Source organism: Boleophthalmus pectinirostris, unplaced genomic scaffold (assembly GCF_026225935.1).
Source record: "Boleophthalmus pectinirostris isolate CB_2022bp ecotype Guang Dong unplaced genomic scaffold, ASM2622593v1 HiC_scaffold_17, whole genome shotgun sequence".
NCBI lineage: Eukaryota > Metazoa > Chordata > Actinopteri > Gobiiformes > Gobiidae > Boleophthalmus > Boleophthalmus pectinirostris.
This window is the reverse complement of record NW_026571115.1, coordinates 27860520-27879290: the sequence shown is the minus strand read 5'-3', so window position 1 is coordinate 27879290 and position 18771 is coordinate 27860520. Positions and strand designations below refer to the sequence as shown.

Here is an 18771-nt window from a genome sequence, read left to right as displayed (position 1 = left end):
TGAACAGACATACATTCTCATCCAAAAAGTTTTAATAATTTCACTTAAATGTCATTTACTACACAACATCTATCTGTTAGAGCAGTAGTGCTAATTTGTTTTTTTTTTGCCCAGCAGCAGCAGCAGCAGTAGCAGCAGCAGCAAAAGAACATTTTTTACACAAATATTTCAAACATGCTAGCGCAAAGTATTTTTAAGTCACAATAGTCTAATACTAGTGCCCAGTTTGTAATCACACATTCTCACATTACTGCTATCAGCTCCACAAAGCGGCATCTGTTGTTCACTGACTTCCTGTCTTTTCCACAAGGATTTCAATGACATAGCTCTATCTTTGAACCATATACTGCTTAAAACCATTGCAAGATATGAAACAATACTCTCCACTTAGTGTTCTAAATTAAGTAAGTGTGTTTTAAGTGTAGTCTTATCCACTATCTTTATGCATATTATGTGTTCTTTGTACGCAACAGCTCGTGAAATGTCTACATATCTTAAGAAATTAATCTAACCCTTGCAAGTGGCATGGTATTTCTATTCTTACGCTGTTTGTTTAGATACTTAGATACAAGACCTATTGATTAAATTTACTGTCACAATGGATGCATTGTTATATCTAAGAATAGAGACTAAAGATGCTCTTATTGACTCAAACCTGTTTCAAATCAACAACTATGACAAATCAATATCACGTATTGAATTGTGTAGGTTAGCGCTATGAGAAATACCTTGTCCCCATTATACAATACCTAGCTTCCTTGTTTTTAGACCTAATTTGTTTACAAACTGCATATTATGAGTTCAAGGGCAGATTCTTTTAGCCAAGCGTCACTTCCTTTTGCACTTCCACTGTTCTTGTCAGTGTGTGAAAGACCTCCCCTTGCATCATCCTTTGTGAAGTACCTGTACTATCCTGTCCTGGGGCTGCAGTCCTGCTCTCTCAGCTGGAGAGTCTTCGTCCACCGCCCGGATGAACTGGCCCGGTCTGGCCCTCTCGCTGTGCAGGTTAAACCCATACCCGTTTGGTCCTCTTTGGATGACACACAGGCGCGGTCGCAACGCTGTATTCTCCTCCTACAACAACAACAAAAAAACAAGATTGTTAATTCACACCTTGCAACAATGTGTCCATACAGTTCCGACTCCTGAAATACCTCGACCATTGGATCAGGAAGAACTAGCGGCACAAAGATGATGGACAGCTCCTGCGATTCGTTAACCATAAATATAAAGCCTAGGTTGAACATACAGGTGGCTGCTGCATGCTGGAGGATCAAGGCCCTTTAACAATCGAGGGACCTACCCAAGACAAACTTGGACTCCACGTGAGCATCAGGAAGGAAAGGGGGTCTTGGAGGAGTGAGGAAGTGTGTGATTGGAGAGCTAAAGGGAGGAGACAGTATGGGGAGTGGAACCCAAGCAATTCCGGTGTTGGACCCAAGAAAGACAATAGAATCGGGGCGTTGACCTTTGACCGGGCTCCACGTGGTTCTATCCCGTCTACCTCTCACCCTGGGATGGCAGGAAGACTCAAAGCCATATTGTCATCCAGGAAAAAAACTCCCTTCCTCTGTATAGATGAGGCAGTGGGCTTTATTTAGCAAAGGGAGGTTTAGCGTCTCCCAAGACTTGAAGCTATACTTCAATTTTGATTGTATATTAAATTCAATAGCGACACTTGGATGGTGTATCATTATGCCTGAATTTGATTACTTGCTGCCTGCCAAATGCATGTGTGCCATTATAAAGTGAATATAAAACGTGTTGAGGAGGAACTGTGCTATTAATGGGAAATACACATGTAATTTTAAACCGTACCATATCATAATCAATACAGTTTTGAATTCTTTAAGGCCCTGTACCCGATTTTCCCAACGCAACTGAGCAAATCTGTCTTGCCGTAGTTTTGTATAAGGAGCTCTTATATTGTATGTCTAGTGCATGCTGTTTGTATTTAAGTATAAATCATTTTATTGTCTGGGAATCAGGAACTGAGTGTTAGCATGCTGGTTGTTATTATTTTGGGCTCTGAGAGTTTGAATAATTAGGATGCTCAGAATGCGTAAAGTAAATGAGGAATAACTCTGGACCACTGCAAACCATTTAAAATGAAGTAGTTCTGTTTTTTCATGTTTTCAGGACAGTACAAATCAAAAGTACAGCACCTTTAAATACTTTTCAGGAAGAAGCAGAGGATGGCTAGCCAGACTGGCGCCACCTAGTGCCTCTGCTCAGTTTCATTTCTCTTCAGCAATTAGGTCAGGAATACACTAAATGAGCTGTGTGGTACTGCACAACAGTAAACAAAGCGGTTGAGATTGATGTAGACGAAGCCATATATTCTGTTTTGGCAACGATTCCCGAGATTGAGGATTTAAAGCCGGAACAAAGAGAATGTTTGGTGAATTTTACCAAGAGGAAAGACGTTATTGCCCTTCTTCCATCGGGATTTGGGAAAAGCTTAATATACCAGTCAGCCCCATTAGCAGCGCATTACATACGTCACAACCAAATAGCAGCGATCAGTAAAATAGAAAAACTACCTGCCTACCATCGAGCAAACGATTCCTAACACCGCAAGGTCAGACGGTTTCCACGAAGTGAAACCGACTGATAAATTAGGCTAGAGGATGGCGGGAACCTCCTGGAATTTGTAAATCATAAATATATAGCCAAGTTGAACTTTGGTATAATACAATAAATTGCGGTTTTCTAATTAGTTATGATATTGTTATAAACGTTGTCTTAAAAAAAAATGCTATAAAGTTAATGTCATATTGAAATCAGTGTGGTGGAACACAGCAGCAGGTCAGGGTGGTCTCGGTCACTATTTGTGACCCGATGGATTTTCGACAGTCCTTCAGATTCCGCCCTCAGTTGACTGCTAAAACAATGAAACCTGCTATAAATAAGTCACAGAGAATGACTCATATACTGGAGGAAGAAATATCAGGATGTTTGAAAGCCACATATTTTCAAGTCTCATAAATACAGATGAAATGCAAACATGTCTGAAATGATCAAAAGATAATGTCAACAGTGTTCATATTCTTCATCCTGATTGTCAATAATTTTTTTGATTAATTTGGATTTTTGGATGAAAAAGATTCATACTTTTTTTGCTCAGATATTTGACGTTGGTGTATACATACAAACCACAAATTCTTTCTGTAGTGATAGGTTAGATTAGATTTATTTTTGTTTATTTATGGATGACAAAGCTTTCATGATTTTTACTCAGATATCCTATTTGACATTCATATATTCATAGAAATCGCAAATTCTGTCTTATATTTTTTAAAAACACTGAAACATTTATTTAAAGAGGCACTACTACACTTCTATATATAATGTTTTATAATGTTGTTTTCTCGTCACAAACAGACCTGGAGTTGTGTTTTGTTTCATTCACACGTTTCACACACAAAACCTGCACATTTAGCCGTCATGTGAAGTAATGTGGTAATACAGGATTTGCTCCACTGTGTTTTTAAACTCCATACACCTTACTAGAGTGATTTGAATAATTTCAGCGCTGGAATTTCCAATCTCTTCTAAACAAAAGGTAACTTGTTGAGCATTTTTAGCTGTGGAGATATAGACAGACTTATAATGCAGGATTACTCAAACATATGTGAATGAAACAAAACACAACTCCAGGACTGTTTTTGATGAAGAAACAGCATGCTTGAAGCTTGTAGTAGTGTTGTAGTCAAGACCACACTAATCGAAAACAAGATCAGTCCGAGACAAGACCAAGACTTCTAAAGGTCAAGACTGAGACCACAGCCTACCGAGACCAAATCAAGACCATCTTTGTAATTTCCTACATTTATTTGTATTTTACAGTTATTTTGGCATATATATATATATATATCAATGTTTTATACATCTATCTCCATTTTATCTGATTAATGTTCATTTAGGCCTAAAATAAGCACTTAAACATTCACCCACAGTTTGAGAACGCCTTCTTTAAGAAAACTTCTACTTGCACTTTACAGAAAACTGAAGAAAGTAAAGAAAGGGAGTAGGATTTTTAAACCTGTTTTTTCAAGTTCCTAACTGGAGTTAACTTTTTCTTACTGGTTTTGCAGTGGGATTTACCTCTACACATTTACCAAACGCACGTCATGACAAAACTTCAACCATATGTCATGGTAAGAAGTTTATTGCCATAATGAAAATATGACCGCACTCAACGTGTGTCAGACCTTGAGTCCGAGACAAGACCGATTCCAAGTACCTTCAAGACCGAGACAAGACCGAGTACCAACACGGTCGAGTTTGAGATGAGACCAAGACCATAAAAAATTATCTCGAGAACAAGATTAGACTCGAGTACTACGACACTAGCTTGTAGGATCTTTAACCAAAAATGGGTTCAATTAGGTCAAACAGATACTTTATTGATATAACAGACAATGGTAATAATTGCTTACAAAGATTTCATTCTTCCATTGTCTGTAAATATAATCAATGTGTGATACATGTTTTACATTCATCTTTTTGTATGATTTGCAAACTTTTCTTTTATATTGTTATGTAATATCAAGTATCCAACCGGCTATTGGAAGTATTGGCACTGATAAAACGATAAATCACAGTAACTGACTTATATAGCATACAACATAACACATTTCTCATCATGTCCGCCTTTGTCGAAAGTGAAACAGCAGACGAGTCTCATTTCTAAAGTGGCCTTATGATGCAGATAAACCATTGTCGGTAACATCTCCTTTGAGAGTGCTCAGTCTTTGTGTCTGAAGAAGTGTGCATGCTGAACATCCATCACTCCAATCAGATCTGCTCCTGTGAAGAGCCCTACACAGAATTTTATCACACTTCCAACTGATTTTTCTACACCAGTACAATGATGATGATAGAGCAGGACTTCTTTTTGTATTCATATCTGAGCAAGAGACCAGGCATTGTCCCATTTTGAAATTATATCTGTATTTTTACCTTATGAAAGAGGATGTTTTGTGATATTAAAATATCTTCGGAAGGACTAAGGCTCTATATAAGCCTGTCACAATAACAAATTTTAAAGTTCAGTGTAAAATATCAAAGTAAATATAGACAATAAATTATAATATTGAAAGTAATATATGCCATTGACACAATAACTTCAAAATACATGAACTGCAGTAAATAAACAGCATAATGAAACACTTTAGTTTGCATCTATAATGGGTCACAGAAGTTGTTTATTCAACCCACTACATCTCAAATCATACTGTAGGACAGAAAAATAATGTAATAAGTCTCCACGATAAATACTGACCCCCAAAATAATAGTTTTATCTAACATATATTGAACATAACTCCATGAAGTAATTATCGTGACAGGTCTAGCTCTATATGTATTGCAAAAAAGCAGAACCATGACCATGAGAATAAACCGTCATGAGTCATGACTAGGGCTGCAAGTTTAATTGCAGTTGAAATGAAACTGCAGTTTGAATGGATGTAATTAGGACTAAGGCTGCAATTTTTAAAGTACCATAATTTCCTCCACACACAATAAAATATCTGATCTTATTTTGCCTAAAACGGTTAAACCTGTAGTTTTGAAATGTGAATCTTGTATTAGACTGTCTTTTCATCAATTCTCGGGACATTTACACAAACATTTAACTTTTAACAGAATGCTTTTGTAAAAATCGCATCACAATCCTAATCGCAATCGCAAAACTTGTCAGAAAAAAGCTATTTGATTGTTGATATATGACCCTTTGCACCATATCCGCACATGGACCATGAAACATTTAGTGACATTGTGCAATTGGGACAACTTTGGGTGTTGCTTTTTAACAGTGGAAAGCCCCATGTTGGCGTCATATGGAGGAACTAAAAACTCACTGTAACTATGACAACGTGGCACTAGCTTACAAAAAAAAAAAGCAAAGAAGAAAAGCACAAGCTGTTATTTATGGCTACTTCGCAGCTTAATTATATTCTTCAAAAGGGACGAGTGGGCTGACGCTTGTCTAGTGGCACTCAAGTTTTACATACTGTACATGCCAGAAAATCATAACATATAAAATTAGCATAGCAGTCTGACTTGGATGCTGGTGAGTGCTGTGATAGGAATAACAGGGATAACAGTCAGGAGCTTGTCTGGGACTCAGAGGGCAGTGGCGGTACAAGAATCTCCATGTGTCTGGAGAGTGTGTGGAATCTGCTGAACATTCACAAATCACAACCGAAGCACCACGCAAGGCAGTTTATACTCCCACTGTTTGTGATGGGGGGGTGTTTTTGCACTGGCACAAATACACAGTCCAAATCTGGAGATGTGAGTTTGGCACAAGTCTTATTACAATAATACACAATGTCTGTATCGCAACTGAAAGATAACTTTTTTTTTTCTCCTTAAGCTTACAATTAAATATATTCTAACTATTCAAACAGTCCAGTTTTGGCCAGAATCCTGCATATTTAGGCCAACAAATTCTTTCAAAAACTCTGTCATGTGGTAATACAGACCTCTGAGGGTTGAGACCGAGACAAGACCAAGACTTTTAAAGGCTGAGACCGAGACAAGACCGAGACCACGGCCCATCGAGACCAAATCAAGACCATTTTTGTAATTTTGTAATCAGTTATTTTGGCACATATATTTCAATGTTTTTATATATCTATCTCAATTTTAACTGATTGATGCTCATTTAGGCCTAAAATAAGACAAGCAAATTGTACTGCACTTAAACTTAAACTCTGTGCCCCTTTTTGGACCCTCACCCACAGTTTGAGAACCCCTTCTTAAAGAGAACTTCCACTGGCACTTTACAGAAAACTGAAGAAAATAAAGAAAGTGGGTAGGATTTTTAATACAGGACATGGACCATACACAGTTTTTGCCAGAATCTTTTCAGCTGCCTTCACACTTGCACAATCACCTCAACAAAACTGGAACAAAACTGGGACTCAACCCGGAACTAAACCTGGACTAGACCAGGGCTGAACCAGGACTAGAACAGGACTAAACCAAATCAGCATTAGGTTTCAAATTGAGCCCAAACCAGGACCAAACCAAGACAAAAGTTAAATTAATTCTAGACTTGTATTGACACAAATTCTGTGATTAAATTTTAACACTTGATTTGTAAAGTAGAGGGTTTACTTTTACTTTTCTGTTGTTATAAAGTCAGAATCATCAAATTTGTTTCATCATATTTCGTTAAAAAAGCCATTTCACAACGAAAGGTTTATTTTTAAAATGGGCAGTGGCCTCTGTAGCCGGGCGCTTTAAACAGGAACTTTTGACACACCTTCCCTTATTACACTTCCCTTGGAACTGACATGAAAAGGAAAGTTATACAAATGCCACCTCAGCTACATTTGTTTGTTGTATTCTGAAAGGAAACTACATTTTAAATATGAAATGTGGAATTACAAGCCTCTTATGCTACCTACACTATGCTTCTTATTGATTTTTAAGACAATACCTGCAGATCAATTATTGAAAAGTAAAAAAAAACTAAAAACTGTCTGATTCATTTAATATTGATGATTATAGGTACTAGTGTGTCACAATATTAAAAGTGTAAATTCTGATAAACTTGATACTCAATACTGATTCCGAAACTACGGTGATAATTTATTAGTCACTCAACATTAAATAATAGCACTTTACTCTATATTTCCATGTAGTGTTTTATGACTGATCCCTCCAGGTTGGTTCCATAGTGGTCCATTTTGCGTATACTAGTCTATGTGCTCTTATACTTGTTCTGATACAGCTCAAGATCATTCAGGAAAGGCCCATTTCTGTCCTGTTAATTAAGTTATTTTTTTTTAGAACTGATACCTGCTCAAATGAGTCTATTTTTAATCTGAGTTAGTATCTGATTTTTTGATACTTGCATTCAACAACCCTATTAGGTACTTGAATATTTTAGACATTACTAACGTGCAAACTTGGCAGTATCATGCATAGATGACATATTTTGACCAACAAGACTAAATAAAGTCAGTGGTGTGTGTGACTGCATTGCTTTTTTAGGTTTATCTCACATGAAACAAAATGCCTCTGGTGTTCTTCAAGATGTGATTGAAGGACAAGATAGAGCTGCTTAAAGCTCTGCCATGACAGATATGGTGCTTTAACAGACTCCTATCTTAAACAGCTGAAGTGGAGTTGTCAGGATTAAGAAACTGCCACAGAATCAAGGAGGGATTTCCAATTTTACAATAAAAACAGATGTCGATTGTACTTCAAACTGCAAAAAATAAGAAAGCGGAGATATAAACTGCAAGTGAAACAGGCTGATCTGCAGCTTCTTAAGATGTTAAACTGTAGCTTGTGAAAAGTAAGCATTTTTGTCAGGCATTCACACTTTCGTTTCCCTGGTGGCATCAAGGCAAGCAATTTTCTATACTGAGTGTTAAAGACCAAGAACAGCATGACTACTCACTACTTGGCTCTGGAAATATTGCCGCTTCATTTCAGTATTTTCTGTAATAGTTTTGAAGCCTTATAGTTTTATAGTTACTAGGGATGTGCAAAAATATAGTTTAATGTGATGTTAGAATATCGATATCATGTGCTGCTGGATCGATATATCACCAAGAGTATTTTTTGGTATATTTTACTAAATTATTTTGTTACAGAGTTACAGTTTTGTTGTCTGTTTATAGAAAGGAAACTCGTTCATGCAACACATTCATATGAACTTAGCGCAAGAAGTGGTTTAAGAAAGACTTTTAGTATCACAGCCACAATTTAGCCTTTATTTTTTATTGAAACATATTGAATTGATTTGATATATATATCGTATCTAACCAAAAGTGCACTGTACCGAGATATGTATCATATCGTGGCCTATGTATCGAGGTATGTATCGTAGCCATAACAGTTACACAGTGTTCTTTTAAAAATTACTTCTCTTGATTTTGATTGCATGTTTCCTATTGCTCGGTTTCAGATGATATTCTATTGGCCAATAATAGTTAATACAGATGGAGGGCTGCTAAAATTAATATTGTTAAAATACACATTTGTGGTGCGATAGAGCGAGTTCTTGGGTCTAGACACTTAAAAAAAATATCAGCTTAAACATTTGTGAAAGTACTTTTTGGATATTTCCTAGCAAAATACAAAGTAATCAATAGGATAAAATGTTTCTTGCCCCCTGGGAGTATACAATAAATATCACTGTCACTTTCACTTCAGCTAATTCATACTTTACAATTTCATTTAAGGTTCACAAACAAAGAATGCTTTGTTCTGAGTTCAACAAAGATACTGTGTAATTATATTACTATACAATCTAGTGATTCCTTTATCTCTGTACCAAGTGAAGGCAAAGAAATCAGGTTGTAAAGTAATATAATCTAGTGAAAACTTCATTTTTTTTATTAACAAACATGAGTCAGGTTTGTGAAGATGCAAGCCTGCTCAGAATTTTTATAGTGCAATAAACACAACCAAAATGAAAACAGATTGTAGACTCTGAAAACCACTAATTCTCCTGCTGTTTTTGAGCTACGAATTGCAACTCTGTAATTTCACCATTGTGGGACAAATAAAGGTTTATCTTATCTCTTATTCCAGTCTTTTTTTGTATAATGTTGAGTCATTACATCCACCAGGCAGTCAGACCTACATGATGCACATTGGCCGAGTGTTTTGCGTGAGGCTGCTGTCTCCTGAGGCAGTTCCAGGTGTGAGACTGACAGGACAGATTGAGACATAAAAAACCTCCCACATGTCCCTGGCCCCATGACGCAGCCTGCTCAGATCTGCATGTCTGTGCTGATGATGCGAGGTGACAGTAAAGCTCTTTGGCTCCCTGCATTTCCATCAGTGACGTGGAAGGAGCAGTCAATGAATGTTTATGTGAACTGACTGAGTGATGCCAACCGCCGCCACTGCTCTTCCTCAGATCAGAATAGGACATCTATGGTTAAAGGCATAGCACTGTTACAAATACACGTTTCATATTGGTATAACTTGACTATGGTGAGTTAAAACAGTATTATAATGCCGGGTTTCAGACATAATTTTTAATACAGATGGGGGCGGGTAAAATGGCTATTGTTAAAATGCAGATTTGTCTTATTCTTGTGTTCAGTATTTGTACCTTTTGGATATTTAATGGCAAAGTACAGTGTTATCAATAGTAGGGGTGTGCAAAAATATGAAATTATTGATATATTGTATTGTTTAATTTGATTGTACAGGATCGATATCATGGGCTGCTGAATCGACATATCACTAAGAGTATTTTCAGGTATATTTTACTTAATTATTTTGTGTAAGAGCTACAATTATGTTGACATTTTTTTGATGAGTAAAATGGGTGTTTTTCATATTAACTTTGCACAAACTTAGTAGATTTTCTAGACTTTTAGTATCACAGACATGATTTAGGCTTTGTTTTTCACCGAACCATATCGAATCATATTGGATTGAAAGCTCACTGTATCGTAAAGCGTATCGTATCGTGGTCTAAGTATTGAGGTATGCATCATATTTGCAACTTCTTAATGATACCTAGCACTAATCAATAGGGAACTTTGGATCTTGCCCTCTATCTGGGAGTATGGCATCATCCTACTGAAACCGACCAGATTCATACTCCCAGCTCGATGTCCACAATTAATAACAATGTGTTTTCATAAGAAATGTCCAATGAACTTGCTTATTTATATTACCAATGGGAACCAAGGACTTGCCATAGTACCACAAAAATCTGCATATTAATTTTAACTGCCCTCATCTGTAATAAATATTATCAGAGCATCAAATGTCATCCTGAAACCCAGCGACTGAATTGTCACTTGACCCTGAGATCGCTATGTATGTCTAGTATGTGATTATCTTTTGAATTGAAAAAAGTCCTCAAAATTTTGCTTAAATGGGAAGCTGAAACCCAGGAAGAATTATAGGTGTTTTTCTGTTAAATGCAGTTCTAGTCTCAGACCACCCACTGCATTTTTTTGTCATTGTTCATGAAGCTCTGTCAGTGTGAGTGACATTTAAGTATAACATTTAACTGTCTATTCTGACTTTATAGCCCTGTATGTATTATTTATGGGTTTAATCATTTCTGTCAGAGCCGAGAGTAGTGTAGGTATTTCATAGTGGTTAAAATTATATAGTAGAGCTTTGCATAGCATGGTGCAATAAAGCATTTATTAGGGATACACGGATCCAGCTTTTTAAGTTCCGATACTGATTCTGATTAGCGAGGCTGGCGCCACCTAGTGCCTCCGCTCAATTTCATTTCTCTCCAGCGACTAGGTCAGGAGTCGGTATACACTAGACGGTTTGCAAGAACCCCAGAAGTTGTAGACTGTGCTCCGGCCAATCAGTGAAAAGCAGTGAAGCCCTGACGTCAAACTCGAGTGCCTGTCTGGGTCCCTTTTGTGGCACAACAGTAAACAAAGCATTTGAGATGAATGTAGATGATACAAACTTTGCATTTTTTAACTCACAAGTTCAGAAATGACAATGATCATTGACAGACATGTGCTCTCTTCTGCTTTGTTTGCTGTTGTGCTGGCAATTACTTGGACATCACTGAGCGTTCCGGTGCATTACATACGTCACGACCAAATAGCAGTGATTGGTTAAATTAAAAAAGTACCCGCCTACTGTTGAGTGAACAAATCCTAATGCTGCGAGGTCAGACGGTTTCCACAAAGTGAAACTGGCTGTTGAATCAGGCTAGATTCTGATACCATAGCATTACGAATTTGCTGAGAGGCAGAAAACAGCAGCATTTATTTCATGAAGGTTGAGTTTGGTTGAGTGTCACAGAAAACATGAATGGACCATAAATTTGTCCACAAAAGGGAAGAAATATCAGTTTATATCCTTGTTCGAAAGATTTTATCACAGATTTCAGTCTGTTTTTGAGGTAATTTTTAATTACAGACAGGATACTCGATAAGTTAACCTTCAACATAACTTTTGCAATATTATCCATGTCATGACCTTATTTCTAATGACTCACAGGGCAGGTAAATGAAATGATTATGGACTATTATCACTGTAAGTTAAATCAGTAAGAGATACAACACAGAGCCACAGTTTGCAGATATTACCTATACTCTTTGTCTTGTCCTGTCAGACTCAGCTGGCCTGTCCATATGACATACAAAGCAGTCTCGCTTTCATCCTCTCCCTACTCCACACACTGAGATAAAACACGGATAGTCTCAACTCAGCCTTTTTTCTCTTCCCTCTACCATGGCAACTCAACGAAATGCCTAGTCACTAACTTCTGTCATGTTTTGCTTTTGCTGCAGATTAACAAGGCCAGGGTCAGACTTTATAAATGTTTGATTTCCATGGCACCTTTTTAACTGGTCCTGTTTTCTGAGTTACTGAGTGTACGAGGTAGGGTGGGGGGTGTTGTGTTTCAAGCCACAGCGTTGAACCAGCTGGGAGGCAGGCAGGAAACAAAGCTTCTCTCTGTGTCCTCCGATCCGATCCATTTGAGGATGGGACAAAGTGGCTACAGAATAGACACCCTAAAGAGGTTTACAATGGAGTCTTCCAGAAGGGACCTAAAATACAATTGTCAATCCACGCAGCACAGATTGGGATAAAGGGATTATGATTAGAAGCAAGGTCACCTCAAGAACAGCATTTATATTATATTGTCATTAAACTGGTTCACGTTCAATTAGTGACGTTATGTTGCCTCGCTAAAATAATAAATCCTGGACTTTTTAGGTCAATGGGGTAATTTAAAAGATATTTACTGAGTAATTCAAGATGAGAGGTGGGGCTGAAAAATATCTGACTGCAATTTTTCTGACAAACATTTCAACTGAGATTTGGTTTGTTCAAAGTTAAAATTTTAAGCATGTCCAGAAGAACTGACAAATACAAAAATCACATTTCAGAACACATTTGTACAGATCTAAACTATAGGGGTAGCCATTATCATACAGAATAAATTGTTGTTTTTGGAAATTATGATATGTAAAAATGGCAACCTTTATGATTTGCCAGTTGCATCCATTCAAATTGCAATTTCAGGATTAATCTTGCAGTCCTACTTATTACATTATTTGAGAATTTCAGTCACTTTCTCTTAAAATAGAAACCTACAGAAGTTATTCTTAGATTGTGAACTGAAATAAATCTTCATAAAACTTCCTCATTGTTTGTACGTGATGATCTCTTTTACACAGTACACAGTGTAGTTATATTGTTCTCTCTTTACGTAACAACTGGCAAGAAGTGAGGGCATAGCAACAGGAAGGAAAGAGGGGGCATACAATAAGGACAGATATGTGACTTAATGCGTAATAAAAGGGAGGTTTATGTGTATTACTGCACTATTGTACTATTTGGAATATTGGATGCCATATTTATTTGCAGAGCCATGAAGTGTAGGAGAAAAGAAATTGTGTTGATTCCTATGATTGCTGCAAGACTAATCACGATCAAATCAAAATTTCAATTTGAATGGATTGCACTTTGCAAATCACAAAGGCTGGAGCTTTTAAAGCGCCATAATGTCCTCCACAAACAACAAAATATCCTTCTTTTACTGATCTTATTCTGCATAAAACTGCTAACTCAAATGTGATTCTTGTATTTGTTTGTCATTTAGCATTTCAGTGTCTTGCCTTCTGGATTCATTTGAAATGTGAATTTGATGAAGAAAAGAAACATAAATTGCAAATATAATCAAAATACTTGTCGGAAAAAATACAGTTATACATATTTTTTCCCCAAATCGTTTTCAGTTCAATAAAATGAACCCCTTAAATTTGCAAAAAGGGTCAGGAAAGTGAGAGAATTAGTATTAGTATCCCGTGTTATCCAAATATGTAACATATCAAAAGAGATTTTTTCATTATCACATGAATAGACCAGTTCACTTTCACTTTATGTCTGACAGTTTTAATCATCTTATCTTGAGAACCGTCCTTTTCCTGTGTCCCCTCACCCTCAGCATACGCTTCAACCAGACCATAAGCAACATCAGTTATTGTCCCTGAAACAAAAACAGCTCACAAAGCGCAGTGATTGACAGGAAGACAATACGTTTATCTCCAGGCTACAGAGATTTTGGTCACATGAGGGAGTGCTGTTTTGACTGTTTCTGAATCCAGTACAGATGGCTATAGGAAAATATATGCACTGTAGCCAGGGTTCACCACATTTTTTGAGTTTCTTGAACCTGAACTTTCAACAAACAATCCCAGGAACTTAATTTGATACAATCTCTGCTTTTCATGGCCACTCTGGGTATGTTGCTAAAATTAGTTGTGTTGTACGTCAGTGTTTACGTCAGTTTTAAAGTCAAATTGAACAGTACTTTCAATAAAATGTTCTTTGTGGTACATTTTGCATCCTTAAGACCATTTTGATTATAGCGATTTTATTTTGCCTAGTTTTCACAGTAGGGGGCATTTGTACCAACTGTACAACTACGCTTTCTTCACTCTGTTTTTCATACTGAATTCAAGTGATGATTCTGATTTTGGTGTTTGTATTTGTCTGTTTTTGTACGTTGTTTGGGACGGGTGACCATAAGCTTATTCAAGTATGTATGTGACCTACATCGTGTGAAACTGTAAGAGTCAAATTGACTTTGGTAAAAGGTGTCACCAGAAAACTGTCAGTCAAGCACAAGAAAGCGAGATGTATCCCTTAACATCCACAGGTCATGTACACCACAATGACTAATAATTATGTCGTAACAACACTTGGTCTCCTGAGTGTAAGAGAAACTTTAGACGTTGGGACCCACTACTGTGCACATTTACCTATCATCTTTCTACCAATTCAATTAACATAGCCAGTTTGTTTGTGGGATCGGTCATTCCTAATGTCGTAAACATATTTCTAAATGTCGTAAAGGAAGTTGGGTTAGGGCTGAGTCTTATTCAGGACCTCTATAGAGTCACTTCCTGCCCCGGCTCGGCCTGACGTGCACAGGGCGCGGCTCTCCGGCTCATTGTCCAGGCCTGGTTTGATAGATCGCCATTAGAATGCAATGGCAACAGGAATGTGGCAGTGTACAGTCTCCTCCAGTCTCCCCATGGGACCCACTCACCAGCCGCTTGGCCAAACTCTCCCACCCACACACGCAGGGCTCAGGTTGCACCCCTGACCTGCGCCGCGCCGGCTTTGCCCCCACGGGAGCGGACAGTGGCCCCCTTGTTAGTCCTGACGTCATGAACAAGTATCAGAAATGCTGCACTGTGGAGATCAATAGAGCAGCTTTCTGTCCTCATTTAATCTGAAGTAGAAAGATTTAACAATACATGTACAGTATGTTTAAACTGAACCAGGGACACTCCATAAAAAGACATTTCCAGTTAAAATTATTTGGATTCTGAATGTTTTGACACTAGATTAAAATGAAAAAGAATTGTCTGTCCATTATCCAAAATAATTAACTTGCAAACAACTTGTAAACAACTTTTGAGGTCACATAAAAAGTTTTTATGTTTGGTAATCTATTGCAGAGCGTGTGTAAACTCTCTCTAAACATTACCCAACTGTGTTCCGGTCCCGGATACGAGGTAAATATGTTCAAATCAAATTCTTAATTACAAAAACATTGGACGTTACATAACGTGTTTGTTATAATTTGGCATTATGATTCTCAAGACGGTGCTCAAATCAGAAAGCAGAACGAGCCTCACATGCTGAAATACAGTTGTACTATAACTTTTCTGTCTCCATGAATACTGTATTGATTTGCTAAAATATTCAACAGTATGGTCAGTATTTCAAGGTATTTTTGAATAGACAAACAGACCTGTCACAATAACAAATGTTGCAGGATATATAGCTACAGAGAAATATTGAAACTACTTAATTCCGTTGTCACGAAGCAGGATAATCCCAGAAAACATTTTTTTTTTTAAATTGATAATATCGTTAAAAAACTATATATGTCAGAATGAACTGATATTTAGCTATAGCAGTTATTTATTCTAATTTCAACAGCAGGGGTCATCAAACTAAGGCCCGCGGGCGAACTCCGGTCCATCATGCCCCTTTGGCCATCCTCTCTGCCCCCCACCACTTGATGACCTATGAGGCAATCCTCAAAAGTTGACATGGCCTGCTTTTTAATATTACTTTTTGGCAAATAATTTTCAATAAAAAAATGATATTTATAGGTGAATAATTATATAACGTATTTACATTTGCCACCAAATTTGGCGCTAAATTTTCGTCACTTGACAAGCTGGAGATCAGACAGTAACAGTCGACGCATGTGCAGAATTCTGTAGTGCAGTTAAGGACAGCAAAATGGCGAGTGTTACAGTACGAAAACTTGACACAGGGTGTCAAGTTTCAAAGAACAGTGGACGGCCGATTATTTTTTTGTTCAGTGTAAGGAGGGTGCAGTTTGTCTGATATGTAAAGAAAGTGTGGTGGTTTTCAAAGAATATAATCTGCGTCATCACTACGAAACCCACCACAAAGAGTATTCTAGCTTGCGAGGGAAAAGGCGGACTGGCTGTTCAATGACATGTATTCCTTCGTTGGCTTACCCGACTTCGGCCCCCCATCACAAGTTAGGAGCGATAATGTGGCCCCCAGAGAAAAAAGTCTGGTGACCCCTGCTCCACAGGTCTGATATTGGCAATAAAAACACCTATGGAGCACTTGAGCCAAAGTTACATAGTCTTTTTGCTCATGGCGTCAACAATTGCAACAGTAATATTATAGCTTCCTTGACATTATGACGTTACTTATAAACAAAATACCTGTAACCGTATCTGCAACTGCACCTTTTCCACGCCACATCTCTCCGTACGCTACCCTTTATCTCGAGCTTTCGCCGTCTCATGCGTTTCTCCCTTAATGACACTGTGACATTTACGGACAACCATTTGGTATTAAGAGACTGAAGGGGCCCGTGCTCGGAGGGATTTCAGAGACAGCGGCCCGGCTCCAGGTCTGCCACTGAACTTATGTTGCGTGTTATCCCTTGTCTCTTATATCTCCTCATTTCCTGCTACTGGTCCACCGTCTGCACTCTTTAAAGGTTAAAGTTCCCCCAAAATGAAGTCTACCTACCTCGAAGGGATGTGGACTTGACTGTTTTGTCTGCAAAAAACTAGGACACTTATAATATATTAAGTTCATAGAAAGGTTAGCATGCGTAAACCTTACATTCGCTCACCAAATATGCACCTGCCACTTGACTTATAAATCATGTAGGTTAGATATGTTTGTCCTGGCAGTATTACTTTTCTAATTCATCAACATAATGTAATAGTATAGTAAAGTACAGTTTATATTACACAAACATATTTAAAAGTTGTGTATTCTTGTGAGCTTTAAGCCATGTTATAATGCTGTTAACACCTCAAAAATATATCCGCAGTTGTGTTTTGTTTCATTCACACATGTTTGAGTAATCCTAGTCTCAATAATACCGTGGGACATCTCAATATATATCGAATTACAAGTGTCTTTGCTTAAATTCATTGTTATGGTGCAGCAATAGCTAAAAGAGAAGGAACTACATAGACCATGATCCTTTGCTCTGTTTCAGTCCAATTTACACAATGAAATGACTGCTATCAGCACTTTTAAACCTAAACTTTTGGTTTAAGACAGAACCAAGGAAAAAGTAGCATATTGACGGTTTTGTTAATCTCTACAAAATAATATCGAACCCTGAGAAGTATATAATGAAAATATCATACTGAGAAATTTGGATATCGTTACATCCCTATTAGTCTCTCTACATCTCCAAATCTTAAAATGCTCTGTTCCACCTTGTGATATCATGTAATGGTAGTTTTCCCTTTACCTTTTCTTCAGTAGAGATTGGCAATTCCAGGATTAAAATCATCCAAATGATTGTAGCAAAGGTATATGCACCAATGAGGTTCATTTAGTCTTCTGATAATTTATGTTATTAGGTTCTTTTTTCAGACCAAGAGTCTGTTTTTATACCTGACAATTTCGACTGCTCAGTAGCGGTCTTCCTCAGAGTGGTTATGTGATGTTGCTGTGATGTGTCTGTTCAGCTCATTATACAGGTTTTGGCACTGTCTTTCTACCGGTGGATAAATGTAATGTCATATACAAAATACCCTTTATGTCCTGCAGTAAAACATACATTGGAGAAACACAGAGGGCGATCAGTACACAAAAAAGGAACATAGGACAGAATGCGAAAAGGAAACAACGAAGGCGTGCACACGAGCAAAGCAGAACAAGAACAACTCAAATCTCTGACCACTGTAAAAGAGAGAACCACATGTGGACAGGGACAGATGAAAACAAACACCGTCACTGGATTAAAGAGGCAATCGGAATACCAAAACGTGCCCATGGGACTATAAACCAGGACAAGGGGGCTTTTTTACTCTGACACACCTGAGATACTGTCATGAGGAAGTCGGACTGCAGATGGCGCTGTCGTCCTGCCTCCACCAGTAGGAAGACAGCGCCAAAACCTGTATAAAACAGCTTACCAGACACATCACAGCAACATCACGCGACCACTCTGAGGAAGACCGCAAGTGAGCAGTCGAAACTGTCAGGTATGAAAAAAAACTCTTGGTCTGAAAAAAAAAAAACCTAATAACATGAAGGTGTATGGAGTTTAAAAACACAGTGGAGCACAAGGTGGCACAAACAGTTTGAATTAAACAAAACACAACTCCAAGTTTATAACAAATCAGAAAATAGTGTTATAGAGGCTCTTTAAAACAAAATTGACTTTTTCTTTTAACATTTTTCATCATGTACTAAGGTAAAGGGCCTGTACCTGATTTGGAACCATGAGTCAGGAACATGTTTTAGTTTGAACT

General features: G+C 37.6%; 1 protein-coding gene across 1 annotated transcript in view; it reads right to left on the bottom strand.

Moving 5' to 3' along the window:
* The window catches only part of LOC110158205 (Na(+)/H(+) exchange regulatory cofactor NHE-RF1-like), a 38775-nt gene that overhangs the window by 6568 nt on the left and 13436 nt on the right, over positions 1 to 18771 (bottom strand). The window contains exon 2 of the mRNA XM_055152698.1: positions 904 to 1074. Coding sequence (XP_055008673.1) covers positions 904 to 1074 — 171 coding nt within the window. The remainder of the gene's footprint in view (positions 1 to 903; positions 1075 to 18771) is intronic.